The 15,000-nt window shown below is 35.6% G+C and overlaps 1 protein-coding gene across 15 annotated transcripts in view; it reads left to right on the forward strand.

The window, feature by feature from the left end:
* The first annotated feature begins 10,417 nt into the window (after nt 1-10,417).
* LOC125042989 (proteoglycan 4-like) overlaps nt 10,418-15,000 on the forward strand; it is a 649,815-nt gene continuing 645,232 nt past the window's right edge. For 6 of the 15 annotated variants that reach the window (XM_047638875.1, XM_047638887.1, XM_047638880.1 and 3 more), the window contains exon 1: nt 14,815-14,935. In XM_047638875.1, coding sequence (XP_047494831.1) covers nt 14,879-14,935 — 57 coding nt within the window. In that variant the 5' untranslated portion in view covers nt 14,815-14,878. Of the gene's footprint in view, nt 10,448-14,812; nt 14,936-15,000 lie in introns of those variants that run through there. The other 9 variants (XM_047638876.1, XM_047638878.1, XM_047638892.1 and 6 more) reach the window with 5 other exon arrangements.

Genomic DNA, 15,000 nt, shown 5'->3' on the forward strand with positions numbered 1-15,000 from the left:
CAAACTTGCCTCGACGTCGAAGGAATTTTCATCGTTCGATCGACCGGATTATCGACTCCCGAAGGCTGCCTTAACTTCCCAGAACTGTTCCTCTCCTGACGAGTGTGTGATGAGGGATTATGTAACACTGAAACCTTTCTTCGCAGAGTTCCTGTATTTTTGTTTAACCCATTTTCGTAATATTTTGGATAGCGGCTGTAGCTACACACAGACACATAGATGCACACACACATAGGCATATATATACATATACATACATACATACATTTATACACATATCCCCATATCTGGGCAAATTTTTAAAACTTTTGTATAAGGTCCTGTAAATGTTTATACCTAATCTTAAGACAATTTTGAAAATCATTGCTTTAGTTTGTTCGTATAATTGCATATCGCCAATTTTGAGGCAGCTTCTATTACTTGAGTACTCTATAAAATTGTTTAAAATGTTTACATAAGATAAACATGTCTATTTTCCTTCTAAATTATTTTGATATTAAGCTTTTCATGTTTCAAGGTATTATATATATATTTCCATCCTCTCTCTTTGCAGCAATTTGATACTAATGCCTAAAGGATAGAGCCGCGACACACACACACACACACGTACACGAACACGCACACACCTACATATATATATATATATATACACATATATATACACACACATACACATGACTGCCGCGATAGCCTAGTGGTTAGCGCATTGGACTCCGGCCCTTGTGGTCCCGAGTTCAATTCCCCGTCGCGGCGGTCGTAAAAAAGGTCTGTGCTCTGACTGCTTGCTCGAGCCCGAGAAAACGACATATCGCCTTGAGAAGTCAAACGCAGGTGTCGTAGGGGAAGTCACCGCCGTGGCACAAATGCTAGCGCGCCTGAACCGCGGTTGATTAGGATGGGCATCCAATCAGGCAAGGGTGACACTGCCATATAAACTCGCAATAGTGAATTGAAAGAGGCCAATGTCCTGCAGTGGAATGAATGGATGTATATAAAAAAAAAAAAAACTATACACACACACACACACACATATATATATATACATACACACATCTATGTGTGTGTATATACATATACATACACACATCTGTGTGTGTGTATGATATATACATACAGCTTGCTGGAACTTCTTGTCAATAATCATTATTATTCGATTCAATTCTATTTTCCTCTTCCTGCACGCTTTCACTGATTATATAACCTTGTTTAAATTATGTGCAGTATACATATATACCCCCTTATTCTCTCTACACCTTTTCAGTTTAGTGATATTAACAAATTGTATGTACGCAGTAAAACCTTGCTCTCCTTCTTTATCTATATCTCCTCGGTAAATATACAGTCATGTTATACGATGTCTTTACACATACTAATTTTCCTTTTCGAGACCTTCCCAATATAATGCGCTTTATATGGTCTATATGCACATGATATAAGCGATATGTTCCCTTCCTCTTTCTGCATCTTAATAATTGCAAGTTTATTTTATAAATCACACACACACACACACACTATAGACCTACTCGTGTAAATTGACAATCACTGCGGAGTGCCTTTAGGAATGGTCTTCGGTCCATTATTGTTCCTGCTAATGGTAAAAAAGGATAATATCTACAAGATCTACAAATACGATGGACGACATGACACACTCGCACGCAAGCTAGGGCAAAGAAAGATTTTGTTACGAGACTCCCTCAGTCAGGTGTCGAAATGGGTTCCATCGAACAAAATGCAAGTAAACTCTAAAAAATGCACTGAGATTAAGTTTGAATTAAATTAATTAGCCGATAGTAACAGAACTATGATAATAGGTAACAATCATTTACTCGCGCCTCTGAGGTGAGCCTTTTAGGAATAGTTATCACAGCGAAGACCCGAAGTGGTTCAGTAGCACCAAAAAATAATTTCAAAGTGCGGAATTATTTTACATGTTATCCAAACTAAAATCATTTGGTGCATCACAGGATGATATACTCCATATATGGATGATCTTCATACAACCTATTTGTGAATATGAAGCGCCACTCTCGCATTTATCCATGACTGAAAAAAAATCAAATAAGACTAGAAAAGAGCATTGTGTATCATAATTGGACCAAACTACACCTCTTATACTGAAATCTCTCCCTCGAAGATCGGAGAGAGGTTTTAACAGAAATATTCGCCTGCAACAACATAACTTACGGGAGACATCGAGATCTGCTTCCAGACTTGCATCCGTCTGGAAAACGCACCCGAGAAGACGTAAACACCAAACAACAGTATGTGAACCAAAGTGTCATACAACCAGATATTATATGTTAACTGTGCTTTGCTGTTCCGAACACTTGAATGCAAATACTGTAAAGTGACCAAATAAACTCTTCGTTGTTCATCATTATGATTACACACACACACACACACACACACACACACACACGCACACACGCACACACACACACACACACATGCACACACACACACACACACACACACACACACACACACACACACATACACACACACACGATACATTACCAACCTGAAAGGCAGCATGACAAACAGGTGATTTATGAATAGAAAAAAAAAAAAAAAATTCCGCCAAAATCTATCCGAGGGCGAATATTATGAGGTAAAAAACCTTGAACGAAAACGTAAAACAAGTCGGTCGTATAAATCGTTGCGTGGATAGGCCTTGAGGGAGGAGGAAAATGTGAGAAGCTGCGTTTATTTTGAAAACGGTTTTGGAAAACGATTTTTTTTTTATCCATTTAAAATGTTTGAGATAGGTTTATTCTGAGAAGAATTTGGATACGCATTTTAAGGAGAATTGTGTAAAATGAGGAAGTTATAAAAAAAAAAAAGAAGGAAATAAACATTTTAAAAAATCCTTGCTGAGACTTTTTCTTCCTTATTTCAAAAGTTTGACAGCAAAAAATTATTTTGAAAAGAATTCTGAGAATTAGATTCTTCAGTGGAAATAAAGGAATTTTGAGTGATTCATTTATTTTTTCATGTATGGAAATTAACTTTATTTATGTTAATAGAAATGCAAAAGACAGATATATGAAAGTATAGCAACGTTCGAAGTGATGAACAAGAAAACACGAATTCCTATGTTTTCTTGTTCTCACTTACAAACAAATATATCCTTGAATTCACATCTCTAGTAAATTATGAATCAACAACAAAGCGCAAGGAAGAAAGCTCTACTACGCAACATAGATAGGGAAATTAGTATATCAATGAATAAACCAAAAATATACAATAAAACAAACAAATACAAGCAAATAAACAACTCCTAACAAATCGCTGAACTCGCAAACAAACAAAATTGTCATGTCACTCTTATGGCTTCGTATTTTTCATTACAATCGATTATTTCCTTTTTTTTCTCTTTCTCTCTTGCGCCTGAAATTCCTCTTTCGCCTCGGTTTGTTTTGTTATTTTTCATTGCATTATCTTCTAAAATGTCTACTGATCTATTTAAATCTCATTCTCTCTTTCTAATTTTTAAAAATAATATCTCTTTTATTCTACTATGATTATTATTTTTTTTTTTATCTTATTTCCCTCTTTCTTTCTGTCTCTGTCAAGCTGTGTCTCTTTCTAATTGTCTCTTTTCTACTTAATCTAAACTTTTTTTCGTTTTGAGGCTATTGATCGCAGACATTAAATCGGTTTATTAATCCTAAACGAACTTTGTTTACGATGTACATACCCTTTGTATATTACGAACTACTTCAGAACTTTATATACACGACGCCTGCTTACGATTACAAAAAAATAAACTCACATCACGATTGATAGATTACTAAACATCACTTTGTCAAATCATAAAGAATTTTGATTATGAATATATCTATATTTATGGAATGAAACTTGTATTCAACCTTTATATGCACGACGTCTCTTTACGATCACTAAAAATACACGCCAAGAAACACGTGAATATATCTAGTTAACAACGTACATGTTGAAATGCTCAGAATGCGTGTGTGTATGTGTGTGTGTGTGTGTGTGTGTGTGTGTGTGTGTGTGTGTGTGTGTGTGTGTGTGTGTGTGTGTGTGTGTGTGCGCGCGCGCGCACGTGTCCAGAACTGTGTTTTTTCCTTTTACGTGAATATGTATGTGTGCCGATGTTTATATTCCTATGTGTGTACAAATGTTAAAGAGTGTATGCATGTGTGTGCGTGCGTGTGCGTGTGCGACTGTATGTATAAGCAACCTCGTTAAAGCGCTGCGACAAAATAATGCAAAAGCCGCGGCGATCGCTAGCGGGGATCCGGGCGGGTCGGCCTTTCTGAATTTCATGAGATTAGGTCATGCACAAGTCACACGTCCCTTACCATGCAGACCTGGCGGCATTATGCAGGAAAGGGGGAAGGAAAGGGGGCAGTAAAAAAAAGAAAAAAGGAAAAAAGAGGAGAGGTTAAAAATTGTGGTACGGATAATGTAGAGAGAAAGAGAGAGATAAAGTAATGTGGCGGGTTATTTTAAATTCTCGTAAACTTTGCTATTTGGATTGTTATTTTATTTCGTTCAGTTAAGAGACAGATAAAGGAAGAGAAGATATGATTATTCTTTAATTACTATGAGGAGATAAGGGAGGAGGGAGATAACACTGGCAAATAAAGATACAGCAGTAGCAACAAAAGCAAAAACAACTACAGTAATAGCGATAACAAGAGACAATGATATGATAAGGAAATATATGATAAAACGCTTTCTAACAATAAAACAACAACAGCAATGCAATACAAAAATCATTAAAACCCAATCCCAGAAATTTCACTCATCATCCGAACACCGACTACGACTTCGACAAAGAAACCTCGCGTTCGGACACCGATATTCTCCCATACTCTTCCCTTATCTTTGAAGCTTAACGAAACTACAACTTGATTAACTAACTCACGGGCAACGAGGTTTGGTTAACTACGGGATTGGCGGGCAAGTGATGAGGCATAAAGCGTGCTATGGTGGTTGCTTTCATGGTGGTGGTGATGTGGTGGTGGTGATGGTGTTGTAGTGATGGTGAAGGGGTTTTGGTGTTGGTCTTGTGATGCGTTGAAGATGATGTGGTGATGAAGTTGTGATGATGGAAATGTGGTTGTGATAATAATGGTGCAGTGGTACTTTTTTGGTGATGATAACGTGGTGACGAAAGGGATATGGTGACAGTTATGTGGTTTGTTGGTAATATAATGATAGTGATAATATGGCAAAAATAACAGAGAGATAGAGGTAGGGATATATATATAAAGAGATTAAAGAGAGAGGAGACTATGACGCAAAAGCGAGGAAAAGTTACGCCTTTTATGGCTTCTACAGACACCATTAATGCAGGCCTTTTACATTTACGTTCTCGAATACGAGAAATGTGCTGTGTGGTGCGGCGGTAGCGATCTCGTCTAGCAATCTTGCTGACCTGCGGTCAAATCCCTCGCCGCCAGTGGAAGGTAACCCCGGCCATTCCTTTCACACAAGGGATACATTAAAAGCAAAATGAAACAGACAGGAATATTCATTGTAACAAATGGAATCAAACTAAATTATGATTATTATCATTATAATTAAAGGAATATTCATTGTAACAAATGGAATCAAACTAAATTATGATTATTATCATTATAATTAAATTAAGGAAAATTTCCGGTAGTGAATCTATTAGTTGATTATTCTATTTTAAAATGAACAGATAAAACACACACACACACACACACACACACACACACACACACACACACACACACATACAAACACACATGCACACGCACACATACAAACTCAAACATAAACGCACATGCGCACACACACAAACACAAAAACGCATGCACACGCACACACACACACACATCTACTTTTTATAAACATTATGATGATTGCTTTTCCCGATGCATTTTTTATCATTGTTAATGAGCAATTACTAAATAATTTGTATTTTCTCTGTTCTACCAAACCATTAAACAAAACCCGATGTAATTAAAGTAATTAAAGTAACTGAATAAACATGCTATTAACTATTCAAAACTTGTCTTGAAATGACAATCATCTTTGATATCACCTTGCGTTATCATCGTAGTGGTATCAATTAACATTTAATTCAAATTCAAAAAATAAATAAATAGAAGTAAATCAAATACTACTTATGTAGAGAAATAACATAGTGGAGAAATATATAAAAAGGATGAAACTTTGTATTGACAAGTATTGATGTCTCCAAGTTATGGTTATATTAAGCCTCAAGAAGGAAAAAAAAAAAAAAAATAGTAAGAAGAAGATGAAAAAAATAAAGAAAAGCTCATCTACGTTGTCTTTGAACTCATGTAGGGAGAATCAAGAAGTCTGTAAGTAGAGGAGAAGTACTTAGGAGAGACGTAAGTATTTATAAATAGATTGAAGTTCCACTTTGTACGTCCTCCGAGCCTTGATTTAATTAGGTGATTTTTAATGGCTTGCATCTAGGTACTTACATATTTTCCCACGCAATCGTTAATGAGTATTTTTATAATTTTAGAAAATTGGGAAAGGAAAGATATAGGTAGAGAGGGAAGGTGAATTGCAAATAGTGAATAGTGAATAGCAACAGAGAATAGTAATAGGTAACACGGAATAGTAAATTGTAAATAATGAATAGTGAATAATGAATACCGAATTGTGAATATCTAATAGCCAATAGTAAATAGCGAATAGTAAACAGAGAATGGCGAATAATGACAAACGAATAGTGAATAGCGAATAGTGAACAGCGAATGGCGAATAATGACAAACGAATAGTGAATAGCGAATAGTGAACACGAATGGCGAATAATGAAAACGAATACTGAATAGCGAATAGTGAACAGCGAAAGGCGAATAATGACAAACGAATAGTGAATAGCGAATAGTGAACACGAATGGCGAATAATGAAAACGAATACTGAATAGCGAATAGTGAACAGCGAAAGGCGAATAATGACAAACGAATAGTGAATAGCGAATAGTGAACAGCGAATGGCGAATAATGAAAACGAATACTGAATAGCGAATAGTGAACAGCGAATGGTGAATAATGACAAACGAATACTGAATAGCGAATAGTGAACAGCGAATGGTGAATAATGACAAACGAATACTGAATAGCGAATAGTGAACAGCAAATGGTGAATAACGACAAACGAATACTGAATAGCGAATAGTGAACAGCGAAAGGCGAATAATGAAAAACGAATAGTGAATAGCGAATTGTGAATAGTGAACCCGCATCGACACACTCTCGCTGCGACTGTGGATGAGGCCGACGTTGGAATAGGCTTGGCCCTCGTGTTGAGTCTTGTCTGTGTGAGGTTATATGCCCTTTATATGACAGAGTGTGCAGTGGAGGAAGCAAAATGATGAGGGGAGAGATATATGAAGGTAGTTAGATGGGCAAATGAATCTATAAAACAGCCACACAGAGAGAAAAACACTCATTCACATTTATCAATCTGTGAATTTCTATCTCTCCGCTCTTACTCTTTATACACACAAATACAAACACACACAGATATATATGAATATATATATATATATATATATATATATATATATATATATGTGTGTGTGTGTGTGTGTGTGTGTGTGTGTGTGTGTGTGTGTGTGTGTGTGTGTGTGTGTGTATTTCCCTCTCTCTCTCTCTCTCTCTCATTCTATATATATATATATATATATATATATATATAAATATATAAATGTATTTATATATATAATATACATACATAGGTGCATATGTATTTATATGTGTGTATACAGATATATAGATATACACCCATATATACACGCATATAGATAGATAGATAGCTACAGGTATACATAAACACGTATGTATATATATTATATATATATACATTATATGTATATACATACATACATAAATACATATATATACATATACACCTATGTATGTATATTATATACATACATACATACATAAATACATATACATATATATATATACATATACACCTATGTGTGAATATTATATATATATATATATATATATATATATATATACATACATAAATACATACATACATATAATATATATATACACATAAATACATACACATACATACATATATATATACTATATATATACACATATATACATATATATTTATATATATATGTATATGTGTGTGTGTGTGTGTGTGTGTGTGTGTGTGTGTATGCGTGTCTGTGTGTGTGTATGTGTGTGTGAGTGTGTGTCTATGTTATATATATACACACATGTATATATGTTATATATACACACATACATACATGTATATACATATATGTGTGTATTATATATTAATATATGTATATATATTAATATAACACACACACACACACACACACACACACATATATATTTATATATATTTATATATATGAATACACTATACATATATCCAGAAAGAGCGAGGCGAGCGGCCGCGGGGGAAGAGGGGGATATAAGCTACTAAGCAGATTCCGTTCTCAGAGTCGCTCGCTTACTCCACTAAAAGCATCTTTATATCTTTAGTATTCACGAAAGTTCCGCGAAAAGTTTGCCAAGCGGGTTTCACAGGGAGAGAAAGAGGAGGCAAGTGGCGCGGGCAACTTCGCTCTCTCCGCCAAACGAAGTGTCACTAATGCTTTGCTCAGAGGTCCGAATTGCTTCAGGATTTTCACACTCCTTCCCCTTCCTCTTCTTGCCTGTCACTTCTCTTCCGTTTATTTGCCGTTTAGCGTCGTTCTATATTTTCCTTTTATGAATTTATATTTTGGGTTACTCTCACTTTCCTTCTCAATTTTGCCTGAAACTCTTGCAAAGAAATCGACTGTGTCCCAAGTTTCTTTTTTTTTAACAATACATAAAGATCGTCACGCAATTTTTGTTTTACCGGAAAAAATCTCTTGAGATATTCATCTATTTTTTCACTCTTTTATTTTTCCTTTTCTTTCTTTATCGCTCTTTCTCCTCCTTTATTCTATTTGTCTCTTCCTTCATTCTTCTTCCTTTGCTGTGTATGTGTATTTTGCCAAATAGATTTTTCTTAAAATTTAATTTTATTAACGATTATGATAGAAGCCATGATGGAAAGGTAAAAATGGGAATTAATACCACAAATAATTATTTCTTTATTATTAATTATGTGAAATCTTCTCATTCGCATTCATGCCTCTTTCACAAGTGTACGATGAACTGAGACGTGAATATTTCGGCGAGCTATGATGACAGTTTTAAGAAAGTCAAGACATACCTGGAATAGTCTGGAATCAGGACTCCACATTTCACTCTTGTGTAATACTTCAGTTCTGATGTAGACTAGCATTTCATATTTGAGGTTATGTACCATTTATTTTTTATCTGTAGGTATCAGGGACATGCGCTACAGTATATGTAATATAAAATAAAACGGATTTTCTGGTTGGTGAGAATACTCAACAAGCTCTTACTATTGTTGATGAGTGATGATATAATTTGCTTTGAGTAATAATAGGTTTAATAAAAATGGACTTGGGTCGTATGAAAAAATAAAGTAAATATATGTGATTTGAATTAATTATGCCTGCTGAAATAACTGAACTAGCTTATTATACCCACTAAAACTTCTATTTTCTATAGTCAGTAATTCAAATCCTATGTAATTTTAAATTGGGAACGCCTTGTAAGAAATGCAGGCCTATGCTAAGTTTTCTTCAGACGTAACCGTATATCTTATCTTGTTTATTCTGTAAGCACATGTATCTGCATGTTTTATTTACAGTAAAACATGCTCAACAGAAACGATAATATCTTCTCATCAATTCATGACTTATACTTTGTAAATCAGACATGTTAGTATAGTTTTGGGAGGTTAATGTCAACAGTTTGGTAAAAGTATTTTTATCATTAGTTATTAATAAGCATCTGGATAAACCCAAAAATTTACAGTATAACTGTTTATCCAATAAATTCTTATACCAAGTCTGTGAGGCCATAAGAGGTTCCATTTAAATAATATTTCAAAGTGCCTGAAGAGGCTTTGTTAATTGACAATGAAAAACATTTAAACGTAAATTATGCATTCCAAACTCGTTTATACGTCATGAACTATCATTTGAATATAAACTGCTCATATAACCTTATTTATTTATGTATTTATTCATTCAATTACTTATTTATTATGTTTATATACGTGCATGCAGCCTACAGGACTAAAGCCAATGAGAGCGAGTCTTTCAACTCAGATAGGCATCAGCGCAGCCAATCAGCAACAACATTACAAAAACAACCCTTTTCTTCAGTTTCCCTCTGTCCTGTGTCAAATACGTGTGATTTGCTTTGTGTCATTCATTTGATATAAAATGTGGAGGTCAGTGACTAATATTTTGTATACAGACAAAGTGGAGGGAATAAAGGGCTTCGAGACAGACTGAATAGTGATAAAAAGGAAAATAGATAGAAGGAGGCACTGCCAACGACGTTGTTTTGAATAAGGTAAGACAAGACTAATCGTTAAATTTTGTATCGTTACATAGTTTTAGAAGAAAACAAAATTGAAGTGCGTGGAGTTTCCTAGTTCTGCATTGTGAGTGTTAGTGTGTAGTGTGACAGCCAGTGATACAAGACATACAAATGAATGCAGTTGTGAAGTTTGGAAGTCTGACTGCAAACACGTGTTTCCTGGAGGCTGCCAGATGCGTGATGACTAGAAATGGCTCTTAGTACTTCGGATGGTAGATAGATGGTCAAATAGATAGATTAAGTTAATCATGTTGATTTAATCTTCCCGATCAATATTTATACCATCAGATTTGGGTTAATTGCTTAATATAAGAATGTACAGTCTGATTTCTGCATTTGATTTTTGAGAAAGACGGTGAGGGAGAGAGGAGAATGGGGAGGGGGAGCGGGGAGAATGAAGGGAGGGAGTTTGAGGGAGAGAGGGAGAAAGGAAAGAGAAACAAAAAGTGAGAAATCTAGAGGAGAAAGACAGAGTAATGTAAAGCGAAAACAAAACGAGAGACAAAAAGAGTGATAACCCAGAATATCAAATATTTACATTTTAATTTAACCCAAGACTGACAGAGTGAAGACATCGCTTGTCAAAGTCTGTCCGGAGGTTATCATTTTCCGTGCCTTTACATGGAAAACACTTACACCCCAACCCGAGAGAATTCAGTTATGATAAAGTTTTAAAAAATCTGATATTTTGATCATACAGTACCTTTGTGTTTATATCTTATATAAGTCATATACGCGTGGCGTATATATGTGTGTGTGTGTGTGTGTGTGTGTGTGTGTGTGTGTGTGTGTGTGTGTGTGTTTGTATGTGTGTGTGTTTGTATGTGTGTATGTGTGTGTGTGTGTGTGTGTGTGTGTGTGTGTGTGTGTGTGTGTGTGTGTGTGTGTGTGTTTGTATGTGTGTGTGTTTGTATGTGTGTATGTGTGTGTGTGTGTGTGTGTGTGTGTGTGTGTGTGTGTGTGTGTGTGTGTGTGTGTGTGTGAAATACCCAGTAAAGAACAGAGTTGTATAATCGATGATAAAATAACATAATGCCCATGCCTGTATTAATATTGTTAATGCAAACAAGCTAAATTATTAAACCAAAACCTAAACCTTCCGGCATCGATCAGTCAGTTGATTTGCAGCACGTTTTTATATTTTTAGACTTCGGTTTTCCTTTATGAATGAAACGCTGCTATTTTTCTTTAGTAGTAATAGTAGCAGTAGTAGTGATGTTTAAAACGTGTTAGTAGCAGTAATAATAGTAATGTTTAAAAAAAAAAAAAAATTATGTGCGTGGTGTAAGTTAAGTGATAATTATATTCATATGCGTCACTTGAGGCCATTAATTATAAAACATAAAATGATAGCAGCAGCAGCTACAGCAGCAGTAGTAGTAATAGCAGTTCTAATAGTAGCAGCATCAATAGTAGTAGTAACAGTACCTGAAATGCTGAACCAAGCTGTAACAGGTTGCTATTGTGGTTTACGAGGAAGAAATGAGACCTGTTGCTACTAATATTTTGCTACTAGTTACTTTTTAGTTTAGAAAACGTATTTTTAGCGGACTTTTTCATAATGCATTCATAATTAATGAATAACTCAATTGAAAAAAAAAAATACTGTCTTGGTCATCAAGAGAAAATTGATGACCTTTTTTTTCTTTCTGTGTAGTTTGCACAATTGTATATTTGGAATCGAAATTATCAACATCCTGGTCATCATAAGGTAATATATATACATTATATTTGCAATCTTACGAATTTATGGAAGATCAATATAAGATTAGATTGTTTAAAAATGTATCAGTGAACAATACTTAATTGTACAACTAATACCCAACATCAGTGCAAGCAACATGGAATTAAGAAAAAACAAAACAAAAACCAAACATGAGCGAGGAGACGAGATATTCCGTGTGCTGCATATAGCAACAGCAACCTTATCTTCGTTCTTGCATGCACGATACGTCTCGGCCAAGGTGCTCTCGAGACTCTGTGACAGCTCCGCCAGACTGGCTAGACTCGTGATATACGGTGAATAAAATGTATAAAAGGAGGGCGACTGGGTTGGCTATTCAATAAAGTCTTTGTCTGTCTTTTTTTTCTTCTTATTTCTAATGTTCCGTGGAAGAAAGGAAATAATTGCGGTTGGCGGGGAGTTGTGATGTGTTCATCATCATATTTTTCATTGTCTTTTTATTCTTTCCTTTGATTTTTTTTTTCATTTTTATTTCATATGTTGCTCTGCTCATTCTCGATGTACTTTCAGATATTTTCAATATGGCTTTGGCATTCGATCAACTTCAAAAACGCCTGTTTTATTTATTTGTTTTATTTTGTCCTTTTTTTACGAGTGTGTGACCGCCGTACCGTTGTCTTCATTTGCCGCGGTGGAATGTGTTCGGAAAGCAAACCTTCCTGTGGAGTGCTTGTGTGTGTGTTCGTATAAATGTATAAATGTTATATATATATATATATATATATATGTATGTATATATATATGTATATAAATATGTATATATATGCATATAAATATACAAATATACGCATATATATATATGTAAATATATGTATAGATACATATATTTATATGCATATGTATATATGTGTATTTATACATATATATGTTATATGTGTTTATGTATTTGCATGAATGAATGTTTATATTTGTATGCATATTTATGCATATAAGTACACATATTTGTCAATATGTATGTATGTTTGTATACTGATACATATTGTTTGTATATGTGTGTATATATATTATATATAAATATATGTATATTATATGTAGCTTTGAATATGTATGCATGTATGTTTTTATTTATGTATATTTATTATGCACACACACACACATCCACACACACACACACACACACACACACACACACACACACACACACACACACACACACACACACACATAATATATTATATAAATATATATATGTTATATATATGTTATATATATATATATATATATATATATATATATGCAATGTGTATATATATACACATTGCAAAAAAAAAAACATACCCCGAACCACAGGGCCCGAGACTCTCTCTCATCCAGCACTTACCTTATCTATGCTTACGGAAAGACAAGCACGACATAGGTTCCAGAAATGATTAATCATGAGTACTGATTACAAGGGACACGTTTCCTCTGACAAATCCCCACGGGACTGAAGTATAATATATATATATATATATATATATATATATATATATATATATGATATATATATATAGAGAGAGAGAGAAAGAGAAAGAGAAAGAGAGAGAGAGAGAGAGAGAGAGAGAGAGAGAGAGAGAGAGAGAGAGAGAGAGAGAGAGAGAGAGAGAGAGAGAGAGAGAGAGAGAGAGAGTGTCCTATATACACATACATACATACGGAGAGAGAGAGAGAAAGGGAAAGAGAAAGAGAAAGATAAAAGAAAGAGAGAGAATCCTCGAAGGAGGAAGCAGCGTCACCCTCCCAATAACCCGAGAGATAGCACGGGACTCGAATGTGTAAGCTTGAGTCGAGCGTAGAGTAGTAGCACGGTACTCATCATGTGCGCGCGCGCGTGTGTATTGTCTGTGTTTGCGTATATAAACTGTGTGATTGTGCGTTTGTCAACTCTTGCACATTTGCCTACGATGCTTGTATTAATGTGTTTTATATATGTATATTTCTTACTACGATGATCCATATTAACTTATTTTCCGATCCGGGTGAAAGAAAATATAATTTTGTATTCGCTGATTAGGGTAGGTGGTTGGGAGGATTTTACCGAGTAAACGCGTGTATTTAATTAATTTTATGCAAATGACATTCGATATATCCTGAGGTAAACATTTTTTTTTTACATTTTCCCTCCCGTATAGGAGACACACGGCGGCTCCGGGCTTATCGAAGTGCGGCCGCGGAGCTAGAGCGTTTGGAAAGTTCGAATACTTCATTCCTCCTACACGCGGTCGCAAGGCTGGACTCGGTCACGACTGAAATCCGATAACGGTAGCGTCTCGCCTGTCCCTGGAGCCGTATGCCAGATGTGCGAAAGTCAGCCTAAACGGGGTTCCAGGGCCACGGGCGCTTGATTGAGGCTGTTAGAAAGACAGGCGGATAACGAGTATCGGTCAGGCCCTCTGCAGCAGTCGCCACGCACCGGTTTCCATAGGGTTTTGTCCGGGCAAAAATCGAAAGTGTGCGAGCGGTGCGAGCGGTAGCACATGGCACAGGCAACCCCGTTTCATCCTACTCTGCGCAGAGCGACATGCGCCGGCCCAGAGGCTCTCACAGCACAAGTTGACAGGCAAGGGAGTGGGAAGTGACCGCGGGCTAACACAGGGCTTTTGTCGCCCATCATTTCCGAGGAATTACTTCAGTCCCGTGGGGATTTGTCAGAGGAAACGTGTCCCTTGTAATCAGTACTCATGATTAATCATTTCTGGAACCTATGTCGTGCTTGTCCTTCCGTAAACATAGATAAGGTAAGTGCAGGATGAGAGAGAGTCTCGGGGCATGTGGTTCGGAGTATGTTTTTTTTTTTAAGAGA

Source organism: Penaeus chinensis, chromosome 33 (assembly GCF_019202785.1).
Source record: "Penaeus chinensis breed Huanghai No. 1 chromosome 33, ASM1920278v2, whole genome shotgun sequence".
Lineage (NCBI taxonomy): Eukaryota > Metazoa > Arthropoda > Malacostraca > Decapoda > Penaeidae > Penaeus > Penaeus chinensis.